Source organism: Elgaria multicarinata, chromosome 7 (genome assembly GCF_023053635.1).
Source record: "Elgaria multicarinata webbii isolate HBS135686 ecotype San Diego chromosome 7, rElgMul1.1.pri, whole genome shotgun sequence".
NCBI lineage: Eukaryota > Metazoa > Chordata > Lepidosauria > Squamata > Anguidae > Elgaria > Elgaria multicarinata.
Genome location: NC_086177.1, coordinates 106,934,193 through 106,957,083, shown reverse-complemented (window position 1 = coordinate 106,957,083; position 22,891 = coordinate 106,934,193). Strand labels below are relative to the sequence as shown.

Genomic DNA, 22,891 nt, shown 5'->3' with positions numbered 1-22,891 from the left:
AAAAAAATCACATTTTTTGGCGGTTTCATTCCTGAGACACAGAGTGGAACTCAGAAAGCAGACAGGAAGTACACAGTGGCCCTGTTCAGATGACACACTAAGCTATCGTGGTTAAGCATTTTGAGTTAAACATTATAGCTTAGCATCTCATGTGAACCATGATTTAGCGTGTCTGGTGAACAACTCCTAACCATGGTGTCTACTTCTTCTTCTTATTATTATTATTATTTATTTATTTATATAGCACCATCAATGTACATGGTGCTGTACAGAGTAAAACAATAAATAGCGAGACCCTGCCACATAGGCTTACATTCTAATAAAACCATAATAAAACAATAAGGAGGGGAAGAGAAACAAACAGGCACAGGGTAGGGTAAACAGGCACTGGGTAGGGTAAAACTAACAGTATAAAGTCAGAACAAAATCAAGTTTTAAAAGCTTTAGGAAAAAGAAAAGTTTTTAGCTGAGCTTTAAAAGCTGTGGTTGAACTTGTAGTTCTCAAATGTTCTGGTAGAGCGTTCCAGGCATAAGGGGCAGCAGAAGAAAATGGACGAAGTCGAGCAAGGGAAGTAGAGACTCTTGGGCAGGCGAGAAACATGGCATCAGAGGAGCGAAGAGCACGAGCGGGGCAATAGTGTGAGATGAGAGAGGAGAGATAGGAAGGAGCTAGACAGTGAAAAGCTTTGTAGGTCAACAGGAGAAGTTTATATTGGATTCTGAAGTGAATTGGAAGCCAATGAAGAGATTTCAGAAGTGGAGTTACATGGTCAGAGCGGTGAGCCAAGAAGATGATCTTAGCAGTAGAGTGGTGAACAGAAACCAACGGACTTCTGTGAGAAGAAGGAAGGCCAGTTTTAAAAGCTTTAGGAAAAAGAAAAGTTTTTAGCTGAGCTTTAAAAGCTGCGATTGAACTTGTGGATCTCAAATGTTCTGGTAGAGCGCTCCAGGCATAAGGGGCAGCAGAGGAAAATGGACGAAACCGAGCAAGGGAAGTAGAGACCCTTGGGCAGGTGAGAAACATGGCATCAGAGGAGCAAAGAGCACGAGCGGGGCAATAGTGTGAGATGAGAGAGGAAAGATAGGAAGGAGCTAGACAGTGAAAAGCTTTGTAGGTCAAAGCTTTGTATGCTTTGTAGGCATACAAAGCTTTGACCATTGTAGGCATACAAAGCTTTGACCTGTAGGCTTAAGTATGCTTTGTAGGCATACTTAACCATGGCTTAATCACACTCACTAATAATTTATTGCAAAAGGTTCAGTGGCCTAACCGTGTGTTGTCTGAACAGACCCATTCACAAAATATCAGGGCAGTAAGCGGAGGGGTTTTAGGGGTGGCTTTTACAATTCCTCTTCTTAGCTGTTCTCCTATTATTGTTTAGTCTGAAAAGACCCTTGGATTTTAGCATACAACAACCCTGAAGAGTTGGCTCATTGTGCATGCTTTTTGGGATGTCTGAGAAATTCATTTTGCATGAGAATTTACCCAGTTTCCACCTCCCGGAACCAAATATGGACCCGAAAAAAATTGAGGTCAAATTCTGTACGTTTCTGAGTGTGGGACAGTATCCAACTGGGCATTTATGGCACCGCTGATTTTCTTGCCAATTCTGAAAGCAGTGCCCACTTCTGGGGCCCAACCAGGGCAGAACTAGCACTTGTGGGGTCAACTTCAAATAAGCGTAAACACTCATTTCTGGGATGGGGCAGGTTGGTGGAGATCACTAGCTTCATCCCACGTACCTGTTTCCCTCGACTTATCCCCTACAGCATTTAGCTGTCATCATTGTTGCTGTTCCTAGCTAAATCACACCCCAGGTGGCAGCGCTCCTAAGATCCTTTGTATACCAGGAAATGGGTTTAAGAGGGGAAATGTAAAAAATCATAAAAAATTAACGGATGACCTAATCAGATTCAAATTTGGTATGCTTAAAGCTCTCCTTAATATCTATTACTGTGCCAAATTTGATGTCTTTATATTTAACGCTTACGCAGATGTAGGCATTTGTTTAATTTTTTCTTTAAACCTATCAAATCTTGCTCCTGCACCCCCAGTGGCCGCTCGGAAAACAACAAATGATTCGCTCCAAAAGTAGTACCAAAATAGGGTGGGTCTTTTGCCTTTGAAGCACAATTAAAGCAGGATGCATGGGAGTACTTCAGAGTCAAAGCAGATTATAAACTGGAAAACTTCAGAGTACTTCAAAATAAAAACAGATTATAATCTGGAAAACTTTGGAGTCCTTTGCACAGAATTCGCAGTGATTGCACAGTATAACGCTGGTGTGATAAAGCTCAGTGTGAGAGAGCCCTGTGGACCTGTCCTGATCTAGAAACTAGGGTCTTCCTCTGGGAAACCTTAAATCTCTGTTGTGCGATGGAGCCAGGTAAGGGGGGAGGAGGGAGGGGGCCTTACCTGGCTCAATTGCGGTCCGGCGGCTGCTTCAACTGAGCCTGAGGACTCAAACCGGAAGACCAGAACGCAACGGACTCAAGTAAGACCCTGACCCCCTGACCCCTTACCTGGCGGTGCTGCCACCTCTGCGGAGCTCCGATTCAGATCTGGAGCTCCTCAGCGGAGCAGAGCGGACCATAGGCGGATTGACGCGGGGCGTAGCAGACCTGATCTGAAAGTTGTGGATCGGGTGCGGAGCGGATTGGGGGGGGTCCGTGCACAGCTCTAATTAATGCCATTTCTAGTTTGGCCCTAAGGTAGATTAATTATTGTCCCATGAGTTTGTTTGTGGTAGTTACTTGCTTCCCACAGGTATGGATGCTGTGCTCTTTGATGATTTGCTGCTTTTACATCCCTGTCTCCCCGCCCCCCTCTGTTACTTTTCTAGGGTGACGTTGGCCCTCCTGGTCCCCCAGGCTTACCAGGAACAGTAAGTAGCACTGCATTTAGAGTGTTGCGGTGACAATTAAGTGGTCTTTAAATGGAATCAGTACATAAATATGGATGGGGTGGAGAGGCACCAATGTTGTGCCAGAGTCGAAATGTATTTTTTATTATTTATTTATTTGTAGGGGAACATCCAGAGATGGCCTCACTCAGTATTACTGTCCTGGGAATAGGATAATCTACCCCATAAGTACAATTAATGATATTACTACATCCTGATGGCTGCTCCTCATCTTGCAGCCTGGCTGTGTAACTTTGGGCAGAAAGATATGCTCCTGCAGAAATCTTGAATTCTTAGCATAAAGTTAGGGTGTCCATGTGAGAAGGAGAACAGGGCTCCTGTATCTTTAACAGTTGTATTGAAAAGGGAATTTCAGCAGGTGTCATTGTTATGCATGCAGCACCTGTTGAAATTACCTCTTCATCACAACCGTTAAAGCTGCAGGAGCTATACGAGAATGATTAGATACAAAAGAGGGAATTTCACCAGGTCCTGCATGCATAACTGTGACACCTGCTGAAATTCCCTCTTCAATACAACTGTTAAAGATACAGGAGTGCTGTCTTCCTTTTCATATGGTCCTCCTACATAAAGTGGAAGAAAAAAACAGGCTTGGTGCTGAATTTAGGCCTTATCTACACCAAGCAGGATATTGGACTATGAAAGCAGTATGAAAGCAGTATATAAAAGGCAGGAGCCATGCCAAGCAGGATATAACACTATGAAAGCAGTATGAAAGCAGTATACGGTCTGTGTCAATGGGCCCCAACAGTTGTCAGTGCACTTCAATACCACTATAAAGCAGTACTATGGCTCCTGCCTTTTATATACTGCTTTCATACTGCTTTCATAGTGTAATATCCCGTTTGGTGTAGATTAGGGCCCAGACGAGAGGTGAGCAAAGACTGTGGGAGGTGTACCCAAGAAACGCCCAATTCTGATCCTGTCATGACAAATCCAACATTATGAACTAGGTGTCACAAATCCAGCTGGCAGCAATTCCTCGCATCACTTAGGATCACAGGAACTGCTGCAAGGGGTTTCTAAAATCCCCCTAGGTTTGAATATCACATGTATGTGTGTTTGTGTGTGTACATGTGTACCTGGAGATGGGTGGGACTGTTTGCATGTTCAGAAAAAAATATTATGTTAACCCAAAGAGGGAGTGTGAGGATTTAGCAAAATTAATGTGCATAATCCATTCAGAGTTCTCTCTTATGATGTTCTCGCATAGCTCTCATTCATTTCAGCGATGAATGCCGAAGAGAACGCCCACGTCATTCTTTTATTTAGAGACCGTATATCATCGTTTGAAACTTGAGCTGTAGTGTCCATATACCTTATTTTACAAACTTCCATGACATCTTTTATACTTCCCCCCATCCCTCCTTGGTTTGAGGGACACTTTTGAACAATGGAATGATATAAAACGGTAACGGAGAGGTGAATTACCATCCATTGATTGCCATCATAATATCAGGGTTACTTCACGTTTAAAAATTGAAATGACCTTTTCCTTTGTTCCCCTTCTAGACTTCAGTGTTTACGCCACATCCTCATGTTCCTGTAAGTAATGTATCTGATTACTTGACTTCTCCCTGGTTGCTATGATAGACTAAGCCTAGCTACACATAACACTGAACATGGCATTAATCTCTTTACACTACAAATAGCAGCTGCTGGGGGCGGGGGAGAGAAATTGCAACTATGTAGCTGCTATTTGCATTTGAAAGGGAATCCCTGTTGTCACTAATGGGAGCCTAAGACCGGGAATTCAATTTTGCAGCAGTTCTTGAGGGAAGCATTCCATTGGTGAGTGGAGCAAAAGGGGCAGGACCGAACAAACTAAAAATATGGCCATGTTGTAGCTTAAAGCTTCCTGTAACTAAGCATTTCAATCTATTAGTGGCAGGGGATGGCACTGTACAAAAGGCTTCTCTCTCTCTCTCTCTCTCTCAAAATACTAGACTGCAATGGGTTCATCCCATGAAGCTGATTGGTGGGAGATTCAGGACAGATAAAGGGAAGTATTTCTTCACACAGCTCGTAGTTACATTATGGAATTCACTACCACAAGATGTAGTGGTGGCCACCAACTTCGATGGCTTTAAAAGGGGGTTGGATAAATTCCTGGCGGAGAAGGCTATCCTTGGCTACTAGCCCTGATGACTATGTACTACTTCCAGTATCAGAGGCAGTAAGCCTGTGTGCACCAGTTGCTGGGTGGGAGGGTGCTGCTGCACTATGTCCTGCTTTGTTGGCCCCTGGTCGACAGTTGGATGGCCACTGAGTGAACAGTGTGCTGGACTAGATGGACCCTCAGTCTGATCCAGCACGGCTCTTCTTAAGTTCTTAAATCACCACCCAATCAAGCCACCTAACAATCAGTGAGACAGAAGGGGATGAGGGTAGGGGGAAAGGGCATAGTCATATGGGGAAATCCAGAGGGTCAGGTTGAGATTGCAAGTGGCCTATCATTGACTTGTCATCCTCAGGTTCAAGAGCCCTGCCATTGGTCTTCAGTCATAGAAAGGAATATGTGTGGAACATCAATTGGAAGTCAATATACAGCTTCTGGGTTAGCCAGGCCCAGAATAAATATTAGGACTACCTTATAAATATTAGACTACTTGGGTCCACAGAGATGTATGTTCAGGCTCCAGTTTAAGTTTTATAGCTGTAGCAAATGGACTCAGGGACTTGGGTCGGATAAAGGGCCACAGTTCAGTGATACAGCACCTGTACGGAGAAGGCCTCAGGTTTGATCTCTAGCATCTCCAGGTAGGGATGGCGGAGAAATCTGCTACAGAGTCAAAGAAGGCCAGAACTTCAAGAATCTGACCCGTGAAGTCTGCAGCAGTACAGTTCCACTCACCTCCAGGTCTGTCGGGTTTCCTGTGTTGTGCCTCTTCTACATTCTAAGTGGTGCAAGTGCAGGAGAACGATGGCCATAAATTGCATAGCTTACAGCGTTTGCAGCTTTAAGCTCTTCCATCTATGTAAATTACGGCCATTTACGCTGCAATTTAAATAAAAGGAAGTACTTTACAGACACAAATGCCATAAACTATGCAATGGACAGGTGTCAATTTCCTGCACTTGGCTAATTTGGAACGGAGGAGAGCCACTCTGTGAAATCCAACAGATCCATGGGGAAAATCCATGTGCCCCAGATTTCCCCACTGTGAGCCCCCCAGACCTCCTGTTGGTGAGTTCATAATCTCCAAGTAGGGCTGTAAAATTCCTTCCGGAAACTCTGGAGTGCTACTGCCAGTGTCAACAATACTGGGCTAGATGGACCAATGGACTGATTCAGTATAAGGCAGATTCCTGTGTTGCTATAATGCACACTCCAGATCTGGACCCCTGCGCCCCACACCCCACAGGCCTGGCCACAACACCCTGCTGGGTCAGTACTCCAAATCTGTCTCCACATAACACACAATCCTTTCTTTTTATCAGATGTACTATCCATAATTTTAGGGTCACTGTTGGTTGAGTTGCAAAGGAGGACTATTTCTCTTGATACATCATTTCTGTACAATGAAAGAAGCTCCCCGCCCCCTTACTGAAGTTGGCAAGCTCAGTTATTTCCGGTCTTTCAGGCTGTTTGTTTGTTTTTAAATCAATGATATACACACTTTTTATACTTCTTTTCAACCACTTGAAAATGCAGTTCAAGCTGTACCAAAAAAAAACAGCCGAAGGGAAAGAATATCAAACGAGCTGCCTAAGATTAATTGGCAGCCTCGGTTTCCATGGTGATAGCAGCTTTCATTTACAGTTATTAAAGATTATCCTTCTCGTTAATTTAATTAACCCATAACATTGCACTTCAAGCAATTTTGTTGTTTAAAAAGAGGCTGCAAGCTCTGAATGATTTTATTAATATTTCCCCAAATGAGCAATCAGTGTGAGCAAATTGGAGGAGTTCATTATTGAAGTAGTTCACACCATTCTGACATCTTTCTCTCAGCCACTAGATGGCAGCAGAGATTCTTCGCACAAGACTGTCAATGGGATGGCAAGAAATTCATTCAATTCACATAATAATACGACCTTACAAAATTTCACATTTTTGAACCATGTCAACCAAAATTCAGTTGTCCTTTGAAAGTTGCATTTTTCCGGATTTTGCAATGGAGTTCCCCAGTCAAAAATGTGTGTATATATATCCATTTTTGACTGGGGTTTGCATAGGCACAACATGCATGCAAAAAAGCTTATGAATTTTCAAGCAAACTTAGAAAAAAATAAATCTCAAAGTTTGGGATGAACTGAATTGAAGACTGGAGAAATTCTCAAAATTCAAGATTAATCCAACTTAGAATTTGATTAATGTGAAATGCACTTATTCATCCATCCGTACAACATAGGGAGCTAACTTAAATAGCTATTGGTCTCTGTAGGCAGAGAGCTTCAGCTATTGGGCAGTATAAAAACGTAATAAATAAATAAGTAAATTAAAATAGGCATCCTGGTATCCTGGTGCCATGTTGTTTAGGGCTTTATAGGATAATAACATAACCTTGTTTTATTTGAGCATAGTTGGATGTCCCCGTGAGCACCCTCGCTCCTCTGTTCTGCACTAGTTGCAGCTTCCAAACCATGCACTTGGGTAGTCCCACATAGAGTTCATTACAGTAGTCTAATTGTGAGGTTACCACTGACCTTGGCTAGGCTATCCCTATCCAGGAATGGGCATAGCTTCTGTACCAACCAAAGTTGATAATGGGTACTCCAGGCCACTGAGGCCACCAAGCCCTCCAGTGACAACAATGGTTCCAGGAACACCCCCAAACTATGAACCTGCCCCTTCAGAGGGCGTGTAACTCCATCCAGAACAGGCAAGCACCCCAATTCCCAGACCTGGGAAGCACCAGCCCACAGGGTATCTGTCTTATTGAGATTCAGCTTCAGTTTATTGGCCCTCATCCAAGCCATTATTTGTGTACTTGCCATGGGTTCTGACAACAATGTGGAGCAAAGAAGGATGTCTGTTCACTTGCAGATAGCTGGTATGAGAATGGACTGGAGACACCCCCAGCCCCCTCCAGCTTACATGAGATAACAGCCCATAATGTTTTCTGATGTTTCTGCAACAATCTTGAAACTTAAAATGGTTTTACTTTAAGTATGATTAAATCTGGAACCGACCGGATGTCCTTGTCACTTCTGTTTAATGTCAGTTTCACTCCGGCAATAGGAGAATAGCCCAGAAACCCGATTGAAGGAGCCTTCTGTTGCATTTCCAGCACACCGTTGTGCTAAAATGGGGAGCTAGCTCATTGCACTCAAAGGGATTCCTTACATCCACCCCGTCCAGTGCTGTCTATATACATCAATGTGGTGTTTGTGCGCATGTCCCGGTGGTCCCGGTTGTGATATTCTGTTTTTTGTTCCTAGGGAGAACAAGGGCCGAAAGGTGAAAAAGGTGGTCATGGAGAAAGAGGTGAACCCGTAAGCATATGATTGTAATCTTCTTTCTTTGTTGCTTTAAGAGAGTGGGGGGGGGGGATGATTGATAAGGGACAAGCTGAAGATGTTTGGTCACTTACTTCTCCAAAATCAGGCAAAAACGAGTAGTCATTTGATGGGATGGGTTTTTACACAGTGTAGATGGTCATCGTCAACACATTGGACATGTCTACACCTAAGGATGTAGAGGGAGGAGGGGGGAGGTTCACAGACTTGCCTGCTTCCATGTTTCTCCCCTAGCATCTAGAAGGCCATGCAAAATCCCGGAAGGGTAGAGGGACATCATGGCTGCCATTTCTTTCCCCTGGAATGGTGACAGAGCACAACTGTGCTCAGTTGTGCTCTGTCACCATTCCAGGGGAAAGAAATGGCAGTCATGATGTTCCTCTATCTTTCTGGGATTTTGCATGGCCGTCTAAACGCTAGGGGAGGATCATGGAAGCAGGCAAGTCTGTGAAACTTCCTTTAATATTGGAACATCTTTGAAATGTTTCCTCCACCCACTCCTGATGGGCACGGACTGCCTCCGTGCATCTTCATGCCCATTTTAAGAGCCCTGCTACTTGCAGGGAGGAAGGGAGATGCCAGGAGTAGGTGCCACACATCCCACAGTCCTCAGGATGGTCCCAGGACTGCAGGGAAAATCGGGATAACTAGGCAACCAGTTATCCCACGAAAAAGGAGGGTTGTCCCTGGTTGCCCCCATGATCCCCTGTGCGTCATTTTGATGCAAGGGATGATCTAGGGATGACCCCGGGGAAAAAGGCTGGTGTAGACATGTCCAGTGTTTATTTACCATTATTACTGAATCGTACCATTTGATTTTATTATTACGGGGTAGAGCCTTACGTCTACCACAAACTTTATATATGCACATGTGTATTACTGATCATCCCAACTTTCATTTTTAAGGACAAAGTCCTAAGCATGTTTAGACAGAAAAAGTCCTACCATGTCCAGCATTCCCCATCATCCTAAATTAAGTTTCTAGTCTTCATGAGGTCTGAGGAATTTGTAAAATTAGTGGGAGGGTCAGTTGAATCAACCATTGTCTTGGGCAGCAGTTTAGAGAGAATTTCTCTCTCCACCTGGTTTTTATTTCCTGTCTTCTCTGTTTTCCCCTAAACCTGATTTATTTAGAAAAATAATACTAATAAAAGATTCCAGTGTATGTTAGATTTTATTATAGGTTATTATAGTCAGTGGGGAAAAATCAGTTGAGGTGAATGCCTTTAGGGGAAAAACAGTGGAGAGAGCTAGACGTTGTTATTTTATTTGTCTGTACATTTGGAGGTTGTGTAGGTAGTGATGGATGCTGAACAGTGAGCTAGAATTCCACTGTGACTAGCCTTCAGAGCCAGAACAATGATGTGCTCATCTCTATATAGGTGTTGGGTAGGATGGAAAGGTTGTCCAGGTGCTCAAAGAATGGATGGCCATAGCTAGACCTAAGGTTTATCCCAGGTTCATCCCAGGTTCGTCCCTGCCTGAGCACTGGATGCCCTGTGTGGCACTTAGATGAACAGGTTTGACCCCAGGACATCCTGGGATAAACCTTAGGTCTAGCTACGGCCTATGTGTCTCCATTCCTTAAGACTAGCTGGAGATACTCATTTCCCTGGATCGATTTTAAAAAAATCACATATAGCCCAGAGCATTTATGTTCCCCCCTCCTGTCTCCCTTCTTTTCAACAGGGTGAACGAGGCATTCCAGGTAAACAGGGGCTACCTGGACCTGCAGGGCAGCAGGTAAGCAAGCAAAGTAGGCAGCCCTTCTCAGCCCTCTGAGTGACTTGTTCACATCCTTAGGGTGAACCGTGTAAGAAGTATCCTTGATAGGACCACATGTTGCGCTGGTTATATCCCTCTCCAATTCTATGAAAACGATGCCATCTAAGTCATAATGAATATTTGCACTTTTATTTTAGTGCAAAGGGTTCACAATGGGCCTTCGAGGGTTGAATATGTTGTCCTGCCATGCCTGGTTAGGGCAGGTTCCAAAAAATGCACCATTGGCTCCCTTGGCTGATATTGTGAAAATGGACGGTGGCTGAGCAAAGCCGGGGTGGGGGGGGGGAGGTTCACCACCATCCCGGCCACAGAATAGCCCCTAAGGTGAGTTCTAACCTCTATTTGGTCATGTTCCTCTCAAGTCTTTTGTCATCTGCACTTTCGATAGAAGTCTTGCCGAATTTCAGTCTTGCTGAAATTGGGCTCAACATCTCTATCGCAATGGCCTGGTTCATGCAGACATTTCAACTGGCTCCTCCCTGGTAAGGAAGCATGAATGACCATGCACGCATTCACACTGCACTTCGGGCAGTATTTTTCATTTTGTTCATTTAATGTATGGGGTTTTCCTATAGCCAATGCTCTCAGGGAAACATGCAAGCAACAAAAGCAAAAAGAAAGAAAGAAAGAACGATAAAACCCATAATTTATTTATTTATTTATTTATTACACTTATATAACACCCCCATAGCCAGGGCTCTCTGGGCGGTTCACAGAAATTCTAAAATTAAGATAAAAACGAGTATACAAAATTTAAAATTCTAAAAAACAGTACGTACACACATAAAGCATTGAAAACCGTTCAAAAAACAACAACTAAACATGTGGGTGATTAAGATGTGCCACCATATGCCTGGGCAAAGAGGAAAGTCTTAACCTGGCGCCGGAAAGATAGCAGCGTAATTTAGCACAAATCCTGCTCCTGCACCCCCAGTGGCCACTCAGAAAACAACAAATGATTTGCTCCAAAACTAGAAGCAAAATAGGACGGGTCTTTTGGCTTTATAGTACAATTAAAGCTGGATGCATGGGAGTACTTCACATTCAAAGCAGATTATAAACTGGAAAACTTCGGAGTCCTTTGCACGCAAATCACAGTGATTGCACAGTATAACGTTGGTGTGATAAAGCTCTATGTTTACCATACATGTGGCTTCATCAGACATCTTATAGACCTGCTAGGATTTCCAGGGCATTGAAGCTTCCACAACAGCTGTGGAGGGGCCAATTTAGAGAAGTTATGAGGTGGGCCTGTAACTCCACGAGAGGAGAATGTGATGGGGCACACGTTCACGTATTCTGAAATCAACATATATTGCTTGTTTCTCTGTTCACTTTTGTATTTGCACTAGCTTGATTATTTCACATCACTAAAATAATTTCTAAATCACCACCACCACCATCACCACATTTTTCATCTGGGCAAAATTATTGATTTCAGAGGAGCGAATATGTGTATGCCAAAGTATGTAAAATCAAAGTATGATTTTAAAAAAGAGCAAGTGACCTAATGCTGAAATACAAGTGGGACAGAGGGAGCCATTAAAGTCCTAAAATGTTCCCAACCCCCTTCTGAACTACTGCTTTTAGAAGGCTGCAGGGAAGACATGATTTGGCTAAAGTTGTAAGTAATCCCCTTCCCATTCAAGCACTGAGCTAATGCAACAGAGTCCTAACCTACACCAAACGGGATATTGCACTATGAAAGCGGTATCTAAAAGGCAGGAGCCACACTGCTGCTTTATCGCGGTATTGAAGTGCACTGACCACGATTGGGGCCCTTTCACACATATCATATACTACTTTCATACCACTTTCATAGTGCTATATATGCTGCCTGGTGTGACTCCTGCCTTTTATATACTGCTTTCATACCACTCTCATAGTGCAATATCCTGCTTGGTGTAGACTAGGCCAGAAACAACAGCCACAGTTCCAAGAGGAGGAAGCACGTGTCAAATTGACCTCGATGGACAAAAACTAAACTTTAAGGTCATTCATTTCATCCCAGATCTCAAAACAAAGCCCTAAACTTTGATGGGACTGACACTACACCAGTCCTTTCCCAGCTTCATTGGCTGCTAGTCCACGTCCCGGCCTGATTCAAAGTGCTGGTATTGACATTTAAAGCCCTAAACAGTTTGGGGCCAGGCTATCTGAAGGAACACCTCCTCCCATATGTACCTGCCCAGACTTAAGATCATTTACAGGGGCCCTTCTCCGTGAGCCCCTGCCAAAGGAAGTGAGGCAGGTGGCTACCAGGAGGAAGGCCTTCTCCGCTGTGGCAGCCCGGTTGTAGAACGAGCTCCCCAGAGAGGTCCGCCTGGCACCTACACTGTACTGCTTTCGTCGCCAGCTGAAGACCTTTTCATTCTCTCAGTATTTTAACACTTAATTTTAACTTAAATTTAAATTTTATTGTTCCAACTCTGTATTTTAATCTTATATCAATTTTTTGCTGCGTGGTTTTATCCTGGTGGTGCTTTTTATACTGTATTTTGTATTTGTGTTTTTAACCTGTTGGTTGTTTTATTATAGTTTTAATTTTTGTGAACCGCCCAGAGAGCTTCGGCTATTGGGTGGTATAAAAATGTAATAAATAAATAAATAAATAAATAAACCACAATTCTGGTTGGTCTGGAAGATGAGTGAGCAAAATGAAAAAACACACACACTCTGTAACAGCCTCCCCCCTCCTCTCATTGAATCTGGCCCACACAGAGAGAAATTATTAGGGCATTATTCCAGGTCTGAATCAGAACCTCAGGCTCTGATGATGAAGCCTTAATCATCTGTCTTGTGCGTCTCAGCTTGATGATCAGGTGTTGTTATCCTCCGGTGAATGGGATTATTAGGCTCCTTTTTGGCGTGCTGCCTTGGCCTCTGCCATGTGAGCTGACTGCCCTTGTTTCCACAGCTATACAGATGTCCAGTGATTTGGTCCATTCTCTTCTAAGACTGAGTCCCTGTTTCTTGTTCCTTAGGGTGTGAAGGGACAGGATGGAGCAGAAGGACAACCTGGAACCCCCGGTGAAGCTGTAAGTAATTGCTCTGTTTTCCCAGACAGCCTGAAGGCACAACAAGTACCTCATTTATACATGAGCCATTTCATGTGCGATCCTGTGCTTTGTGCTTTTCTGAGTCACTCACAGATTAGGAGTCAGCATGCCCTCAAAGAGGCATTCGGAACATGCCTAAGGACCCAACTGAAATTCAGTTGTCAGGCAATTAAGCAAGCACATGGAGCTCCCACGGCATAAAGTTGATGGGTTCAACTGATTGGGAAGTCCTTCTCCTCAAGCCACACTGGAATGAAAAAGAGGTGGGTGCAGTTCCCATCCATTTCAGTGGGACTTGCTCAGAAGAACTTCATGCTGGATTTGACCGAAAAGTCATAGGCTAAAGATCAATTCAACAGGTCATTTCAATTAGGGCTGTGCTCCGCTTCGCTTCAGATCAGAGAAGCGATAGCGAGGTGGCCTGATTCGCCTCTGACAAAGGCGGAGATGGATCGGCTCAGGGGAGCTGCGGATCGAGATGAAGGGGATCGAGACCAAGCGGATCCTTCGCCTTGATCCGGAGCGCCAAAAACAAGGTAACTGTGGGCTTACCTGGTGCTGCCACTGTCTGTGTGTCGATGGTGGCAGAGCCAGGTAAGGGGCATGGGGGAGGCCGGCTTACCTGGCTCCATCGTGGTCTAGCGGCGGCTTCAACTGAGGCCGAGGAATCAAACCGGAAGACCAGGCCGCTGCGGCCTGGTCTTCCTGTTTGAGTCCTCAGCCTCAGTTGAAGCCAACGCTGGACCACGACGGAGGCAGGTAAGTTGTGAGGGGGTAGGGGGCCTTACCTGGTGCTGCCGGCTCCACCACGGAGCTCCGATTTGGATCCGGAGTTCCACAGCAGAGTGGAGCGGACCATAGGCGGATCGTCACAGAGTGGAGCGGACCTGATCCGGAAGTTGCAGATCGGGAACCGGAGCAGATTGGGGGGTCCGTGCACAGCCCTAATTTCAATGTGGTGAAATCCCATCAAGTTCACGTTCTCCGCATAGGTGTGCACAACACATTTCATTAGAGTGTGCACCCAGGACATTTTATTTATTTATTTCTTAAAGGCGGACATTCATTGAATACTCAATCATAAAGGACATTATTTTTATTCATTTATTTATGAAACACTTTAGACACTGATGTCCTACTCCACGTTCATCTAACAAAGTTTAAAGCAGGACTCCAGATTTCCATTGGGAGATGCCATTTATTGAATACTCCATCATAAAGGACATTATTTTTATTCATTTATTTATAAAACACTTTAGACATTGATGTCCTACTCCATGTTCATCTAGCCTGACCATGGGAGGGCCGTTACAGATGAAGTGATTGTGATGATGGTGAGGAGATGCTCCTTAAGCCCCAGCATTGGAGGGGCTTCATGGTGACCGTGGCCAGAGGAGGGTCTTACGAGGTGAGATTAGCCTTCGGGGAACCTCCTCCTGGCCTCTTTGAAATGTGGCTCCTGGCCGAGAGGCTCCCAGCAAAACGATGCCTTTTTGCTCCTCTGCCAGGGCAGCATTTGGCACAGTGGTGGAATAGCCGGAGGGCAGCAGGAGGACAGTTCCCACTGTGTCTGGATCTCCCTATGGATCCCTACTCAATGCCCCCCTCAATTCAGCGCTTATTGCTTGAGACATTAGGTTGTGCCTGGGCACAGCCAGCACTCCCTTGTGCATGCCTATGGTTCTCTCATGAAGCAGCAACACATTCTTGTGCATTAGACACCATGAAGAGCAAACCTATTTGTGTCCCTGTGCAAAACGAGTGGTTTCTGTTGTAACCCCCCCTCCCCCCCTGGAAAAAAAATGCACATCTGATTTGCACTGAGAAGGTGTCATTTGAAAGCTCACGCTTATTTCATTTCACAAACCTCAGTACCTGAAAAACCTAATTTGAAAGTCTGTAACCTCGCCCCACTTTACATCTTAAGCCTGTAACCAAATGCATATTCTATCAGTTACACCTCCCACTTTTGCTTTGTTTACCATCTTGCCTGATGAAGAGTGCTGGAGTTCTTAAAAGCTTGCAGAGTATTTTGTGATTTCCTTGTGGTGATAGGTTTCTTTCAATACAGCGTTTGCATCAGAAACAGGCTTTGTATATTGTTTCAACAGGGTGCTCCTGGACCTATAGGCCCCCCAGGACCACGAGGCTTGCCTGGAAATGTGGTACGTACATATAACAACCTGGCAAATGGTTGCACGTCTGAGACAAGGGCAGCCTTGTGGCAATCAGCTGAACACACTTAGACAGGATCATCCCATCTAAAGGGGCTTCTGTAGGCAGTGTACAGTTCTGGTCACCACACCTAAAAAGGGATATTATAGAGCTGGAAAAGGGCAACTCAAATGATTAAGAGGCTGGAGCATCTCCCCTATGAGGGAAGGTTACATCAACTGGGATTGTTTAGCTGGGGAAAAAGGAAGCAAAGGTACATGATAGAAATGTACAAAATTATGTGTGTTGTGGAGAACGTGGATAGGGAGACATTTTTCTCCTTCCTCTCATAATACTAGAAACCAGGGTCATCCCATGAAGCTGACTGGTGGGAGATCCAGGACAAATAAAAGGAATTACTTCTTCACAAAGTGCATAGTTAAATTATGGAAATTAAATTATGGAACTCACTACCACAAGATAGTGAGTTCCATCATTGATGGCCACCAATTTGGAGGGCTCTAAAAGGGGGTTGGATAAATTCCTGGAGGCAAAGCTATCATTGGCTAGTAGCCCTGATGGTTGTGTGCTATCTCCAGTATTCGAGGCAGTAAGCCTGTGTGCACCAGTTGCTGGGGAACATGGGTGGGAGGGTGCTGTTGCACCATGTCCTGCCTTGTCGGTCCTTGGCGAGAAACCTTCAAATTCATTTTTCCATCTCACTTTTGACATAATGTTATAGTGATGATGCATTAGATCCCAGCCACCCCCAGATACTAGATTCTTTATTGTAGTAGTATCTTGGATTAAAAGCAAGTATGAAAGTTATAGACAAACAAATCATTCATCTTTCTATGCAGTTTAATTTCCTACCACCCCTTTCAAATGAAAAGTTTTAATTGGCACATTTTGTTTTCTCTACAGGGTATTCCTGGAGATCCCGGCCAACCAGGAATTGATGGACAAAAAGGAGACAAGGTACAAAACTACTTCAACAGCGAAGGCCAAGAGATGTATGAGAATTCCATTTTGGAATTAAATCTCAACAGAATTTCCCAGTTTGGTCCTGGCAGATGTTATTCCATTCCTCTCCCTCAACCCCTTGTTGGCATTAACTTGATCTGTAGCAAGTCTATCCAATATGTGGATTTCAGATTTTTGTTTTGAATGGCATCAACAATTTCTGCAAATGGGATCATCATTTTTTTTAATATTCTCCTTGTAAATATCCTTGTCAGGTTCATCTTCTCCACATATGACTTCATTTAACCCAGCCAGAGCCATATTCCATATTGTCAAAGAACTTGTCAATTTCACCCTCCACTTTGGCATTCCCCCCACCACCACCCCACTTGCTTCTGAAGCAATGGAGTGGAGGGTGAAATTGACTAGTTCTTTGACAACTACAGAATATGGCTCTGCTGGGCTAAATGAAGTAGTGTGTGGAGAAGATGAACCTGACAAGGATATTTACAATTGGAATACACTGCTGTAAGGCTACAGCTATGGGTGAACTTGTACAAGACTGATAAAACACACAATCCCCTGCAATTTATTGCTGCTTATCAGAATGGAAGCACTGAGAAACCCCATTGGGCTTAAATGAAATAGAATTTCCAGCATCACCCCACCCATCTCCTGTCCAAGGTTTAGTTCTCCCCCATATCTGATTCTGGTTGAGCTTTTATATTGTATTTTATATTATGGTTTTATACTGTTGTTTTATACTTTGAATGTTTTTGATTTTTGTGAACCGCCCAGGGAGCTCCAGCTATTGGGCGGTATAGAAATGTAATTAATAAATAATAATAAATAAACATCTGCTGCTGGTGAGAACTGGACCCACGTTCCATTGAGCAGAATTGTGTTTATTCACAAAGCTGTACTTAATTTAATGGAGGAGTTCAGAACCTAAGGGTCCCTCTGTTGGCCACATTTCTCATTCGGTCATTTCACTGATTTTGTGCAGTCTCCCTCCCATGCCTCTCCTACTGTTACTGGCAGTACGTGCTTCAGCATTTGGGGATATTTGGGTCCCATCCCACCATTGGAATGCAGCCCGCAAGATCTTCTCCGAAATGGAATTTGACCCTTGGTCTGAAAGAGGTTCTGCACTCCAGATATAAAGCATTTTTACTATCTCCTTCACTGAAAAGATTCCCAGCACAGCTTACAAAGATTAATAATAAAGAAGTCCCTGCCCTCAGGCTTAGAACAGAGAACTACCCCCATAGAGTTCCCTGGTAGTCTATGGATGTACTTGCTAATCAAGTCAAAAGAGCTATTCTGAGCTTTACTCTGTGTGTTTTCTTGTGGGGGTGGAGTTATGTATAGTCAAATAGTGTGTACCTCAATGGTGCAGTATAAACAAAGAAGACGACAAAACATACAGTCTGACACTGGGATGCTGTATTTTCAATCCTGAGCTCGGTGAACAAATTGTCAGACCTGGTAAAATGCAACTTCCAACTCTATTTGATATGCAGCAATAGCCCCCATTTGGTAAGTTTCTCAGTTCTTCTAAATATTAATGCCTGGTGCCTTGATGCCTTCTGCAGGGAGATCCTGGAAAGGAAGGGAAACAAGGATCCCCTGGGCCTACAGGTGAGCCAGGACCAGTTGGAGAACCTGGATTACCTGGGAAGGGTCGAGATGGAGAAAGGGTAAGTCCCATTCCTAAACTCTGTGCTCAGCGAGACAGTTCCCAGATTAGGGGTCAACAAAAGTGTCCCGTTCCATTTCACGTGTGTTCTGTGAGTTATTACCTCAATACCCCATTATCTAACTGCACTCTACACTTGGTCTTCTACTAGGCATGGACAGACTCCCCCACACTCGGTTTTGTCGGATGCTTGCTGTGCCCCCACCCCCACCGCTGTTCCCGGTGCCATGCGAGCTTCTCAATGGTTCGTCAAGTACCTGATGAAGCCATGGGACCATCTGTCCTCTTACTGAGCTGCCATTTTGCACAGCAATGGTGGCTTGGGCATTTCTGGACAGGGAATGTTGCATAAATGGTGGACGTTAAAGGGCCAATTACACAACAATATAGAGGCAAACGGTCCTGTAATGTGAACTATATGGTGGTTCATTCAGGGAACTGAACAGCGGTGGATGCAGGTGGGGGTTCAGCAAGTGGCGGGTGGCACAGGCAGTAGTGAAACTGTCCATCCCTAAAGAGGACCTCTCCTCGTATTCCACGACTGCTAAGTTTGCTCAGAAGTCTTTGGTGAGGGACTTTATCAAAAGCCTTTTGGAGTCCAAGTAAACAATGTCTACAGTCCATCCATTTATTGACATGTGGGCAGCCATATTTTACTATTGACATCCTTTAAAAAAAATCTAAATGGATCTACTCCCAACCTCTGCTAATCTTCAGGTCATGGACACAGAAATATTATCATAGTTTACTTTATTAGGGAAAATAGCTCAGATTTGCTCCCCCTAAGAGCAACAGAAGGATGACTGGGCATAACATTTTCCTTTTCAGAAGCCCCGTAATGGATTGCTTGGAAGTTATCTTGTTTCTCCATTGGGAAGATAATTGTGATATTATTTTTTTTATGGTTGTGTCCATTCTCAGGGTGAAAGAGGGCCACCGGGTTTACCTGGACCCTACGGACACAAGGTAAGCATTCACCTTGCCGTTCTGCTGTGGTCCAGACAATGGGAAAACACTTCTGTTTCGGATTTGGGACTTATTTTACCGCAGACAATATAGTCACCCTATCCCCCAGAAATTATTGACAGAGATGAATAGCTTTAGGAAATTTAAAATTTCGCAGAATTTCATAATGTGGATCTCACTTTTAAAATAAATAGAACACTTTGCTTTTGGAATTGAGTTTTGACAGATGCTTTTAAAAATAGCTTAAAACTGCCTAAATCTTAGATATTGTTGATGATTTTACACGGGTATCATAAAGTGTCAAATACAGCACTTTCACACTTAGCATGCAAAGAACTGTGAAATGGGAGTGTTGCACAGCAGTGTGTGCTTTTTCTAACACCTTACTGGCTGCATTCAACCCCAGTAGGGTAGAGTGGTTAGAGTGTTGGACTAAGACTGGAGAGACCTCAGTTCAAATTTGCACTTGGCCATAAAGCTCTGGGCCAGTCACCAATTCTCAGCGTAACCCACCTCACTCGGTTGTTGTGAAGATAAAATGGGTTGACCACTGAGCTCCTTGGAGGAACAAAGGGTTATTGGTGAAATATGTACACCTTGCATGTAGCTAGATCAAGGCCCTTGTTTTTTGTTTTGCTTTGTTTTCTATTCCCTCATCCCATCGAATGGCATTAATAATAACTCAGAAACATTATTCTCAGTTGTTGTTGTTGCAACTATGGCCACAGCTAGACCTAAGGTTTATCCCTGGATCATCCAGGGGTCAAACCTGTTCATCTAGGTGACACACAGGGGATCCAGTGCTCAGGCAGGGGCGAACCCTGGATGATCCCAGGATAAACCTTAGGTCTAGCTGTGGCCTATGATGTGGGGAGGTGGGGATAGGAAGCAGGCAGTTTCAAAATGGAATTTGAGATGTGGGTGGGATGGGTCTGGTGAGATGCCTTGGGGAGGATGGGAAAATTATACACAGAGAGGACTGGACAAAGAGCTGAAGCTTCAAAGCAGAGACTGGAAGCCCTTCCTTGGCCAGACTTGCTGCCACTCAGAGGAAGGGGGGAATTTCCAGATGTCCTGCTGAGAATTTGGCTGGACTCTCTGCTGTAGATCTGAAGCAGATAAAAGCTGCCAGGTGGATCGTGCTTCTTCTGCAGGATTGGGAGTAGAGGGTTACCAAGGCGTAAGAGAAGATCAGCCTGGCCCAATGGGCATTTAAATGTCAGCTTATGACTCACTGTCTTGGTCTGGCCTTGAAAAGCTGTCCACCCTCCTCTGTCTTCTCCCTCCACTTCTCTTCCCCTTGTGGGTTTCACCTTTTTAATTTATAAGCCTGATAGCAGGGCCTGTCTTTATTTTTACTGACGTGAGCTGCTTTGGGAGACAAGAATTGTCTGAAAAGTGAGATAACAATGCATCATCATGATCATCTTCATCATCATCGATTCATAGTCTAGGGAGAGCATGGAGAGAAGGTGGATTTAAGCCTAGCTATTACAATAGCACCTGGCCTCTCAAGCAGGCACATGGCTTTACTGAAGCCTTAACTCTTTGTTTGCTGTTCCCTTAGGGAGACCGGGGTGCTCCTGGTGTACCAGGCCAGCCAGGAGACAGAGGGGCACCAGGTCTGGGACTTTCTGGGCCACCTGTAAGTATCAAACATACTGTCCTCTAATCTTTGGTACAAGATGCATGCCATGGTAGAAAATATCTGTAGGGAAAAGTTGAATGGAATGGGGGACAATATGCTAAATGTTCCATACTAACATAAATTATTTAAATTCCTGTAAACTCCCTTACATAATTATTTGCGTATTTCTGCATGATGGGTAAAAAAACCAAATCCGTCTGTGAATGGCTGCCAGAACAAATGACCCTGCACAATCCACAAACACATGCAGAACAGATTTCACAAAATCCAGACAGCCCTACAAACATATGATCAATACTACTACTACTAGTAGTAGTAGTAGTAATACAGAGTAAAAAGCAGATAAAGCTGTAATGCAGCAGCTTAATCATGTAAGACTGATTAGGATCAATGACGTGAATAATTTTCAGAATAATTGTGGGTGGAGGAATCCAGTGTTTGGAGCCAAGCAATATCCATGAGAAAACACACACATTCAGGTTAAGTCAGTGTTGTAAAATGCATTGTATATTTGCAGTGTTAATTTGTATGTCTGTGTGTTAAATTTGTGGTTTTTCAGGGACCGGTGGGACCTCCTGGAGATAAAGGGCCATCGGTACAGTATGTCGTTCTAAATATATGCAGCTTGTAGGAGGGACTGAGAAGGAAAGACAGAGTGTGTGCTAGCATATTATTTCCGTGTGCGTGCACGTGTGCTGTGGTGGTGGTGTGGAGGAAAATTATGTGTAACTTTTTGAAGTGAATGGAGAGATAATACAGGAATGTTGGATTCTTAGTTCCCCATTTCCAAATTTACTACTTTGTCTCCCTGTTCAAAGGCCATGTGCAACATAATTTTATAGAAGGGGCTGATGTAAAAGCCCTTTTGATAGCCGTGAGCAAGTTTAACCTTGCAGGGGAGATAAAATGCATACCAAGAACGCACAAAGAACCATGCTGGATAAGACAGACCAACGGTGCACCTGGTGCAGTATTCTGTTCACACGTTGGTCAACAACTGGGAAACCTACAAGCAGGACACAGTGCAACAGCACTCTCCCATAGGGTGACCATATGAAAAGGAGGACAGGGCTCCTGTATCTTTAACAGTTGTATTGAAAAGGGAATTTCAGCAGGTGTCATTTGTATATATGGGGAACCTGGTGAAATTCCCTCTTCATCACAACAGTTAAAGCTGCAGGAGCTATACTGCACCTATACTGTGACCAGCTTTAAAAGAGGGCAGGGCACCTGCAGCTTTAACTGTTGTGATGAAGAGGGAATTTCACCATATACAAATGACACCAGCTGAAATTCCCTTTTCTATGCAACTGTTAAAGATACAGGAGCCCTGTCCTCCTTTTCATATGGTCACCCTACTCTCCCACCCATGTTCCCCAGCAACTGGTGCACACAGGCTTATTGCCTCAGATATTGGAGGCAGCACACAACCGTCAGGGCTAGTAGCCATTGATAGCCTTCGCCTCCAGGACTTTATCCAACCCCCTTTTAAAGCCATCCAAATTGGTGGCCATCACTACATCTTGTGTATGTGAATCCCATAGTTTAGCTATGTGCTGTGTGAAGAAGCTCTTCCTATTATCTGTCCTGCACCTCCCATTAATCAGCAACATGTGCTTCTAAATACATTAAAGGGGTATACGTAGAGATTGCTGATAGAAGTGCTCCGAAATGTTTGGGGGAAACCAATTGCAGTTCTTGGCTTACGTTGACGTTGATCAGAGCGGAGTATCTTCTGTCAAAGGCTCAGGGTATAGCTAGACCTAAGGTTTATCCCTGGATCGTCCAGGGATCAAACCTGTTCATCTAGGTGACACACAGGGCATCCAGTGCTCAGGCAGGGGCGAACCCTGTATGATCCCAGGATAAACCTTAGGTCTAGTGGCCTCAGAATCATCCTTCATGAGCAAAATAACAGGCAACCTCATTCACTCACCCAAGCTGAGTGAGCAGCTATATTTCATGCTGCAGTAGGGCTGAGCTAAAGATTCTTAAGCAAGACCTTTCACCTCAAATTTGATGTGGGCAGTATGCGTGTGTGTGTGAACCTATTCAGATGACCTGCTAAGCCACAGTGGGTAGGCATTTTGAGCTAAACATTATGGCTTCCTATCTCTCCTCTCTCATCTCACACTATTGCCCCACTCGTGCTCTTCGCTCCTCTGATGCCATGTTTCTCGCCTGCCCAAGGGCCTCTACTTCCCTTGCTCGGCTTCGTCCATTCTCTTCT

At 44.2% G+C, this 22,891-nt stretch overlaps 1 protein-coding gene across 1 annotated transcript in view; it reads left to right on the top strand.

The window, feature by feature from the left end:
* The window catches only part of COL22A1 (collagen type XXII alpha 1 chain), a 250,200-nt gene that overhangs the window by 178,120 nt on the left and 49,189 nt on the right, over positions 1-22,891 (top strand). The window contains exons 32-42 of the mRNA XM_063131168.1: positions 2,844-2,885; positions 4,437-4,469; positions 8,310-8,363; positions 10,077-10,130; positions 13,157-13,210; positions 15,343-15,396; positions 16,310-16,363; positions 17,944-18,048; positions 18,969-19,013; positions 20,581-20,658; positions 21,221-21,256. Of these exons, the coding sequence (XP_062987238.1) occupies positions 2,844-2,885; positions 4,437-4,469; positions 8,310-8,363; positions 10,077-10,130; positions 13,157-13,210; positions 15,343-15,396; positions 16,310-16,363; positions 17,944-18,048; positions 18,969-19,013; positions 20,581-20,658; positions 21,221-21,256 (609 nt within the window). The remainder of the gene's footprint in view (positions 1-2,843; positions 2,886-4,436; positions 4,470-8,309; positions 8,364-10,076; positions 10,131-13,156; positions 13,211-15,342; positions 15,397-16,309; positions 16,364-17,943; positions 18,049-18,968; positions 19,014-20,580; positions 20,659-21,220; positions 21,257-22,891) is intronic.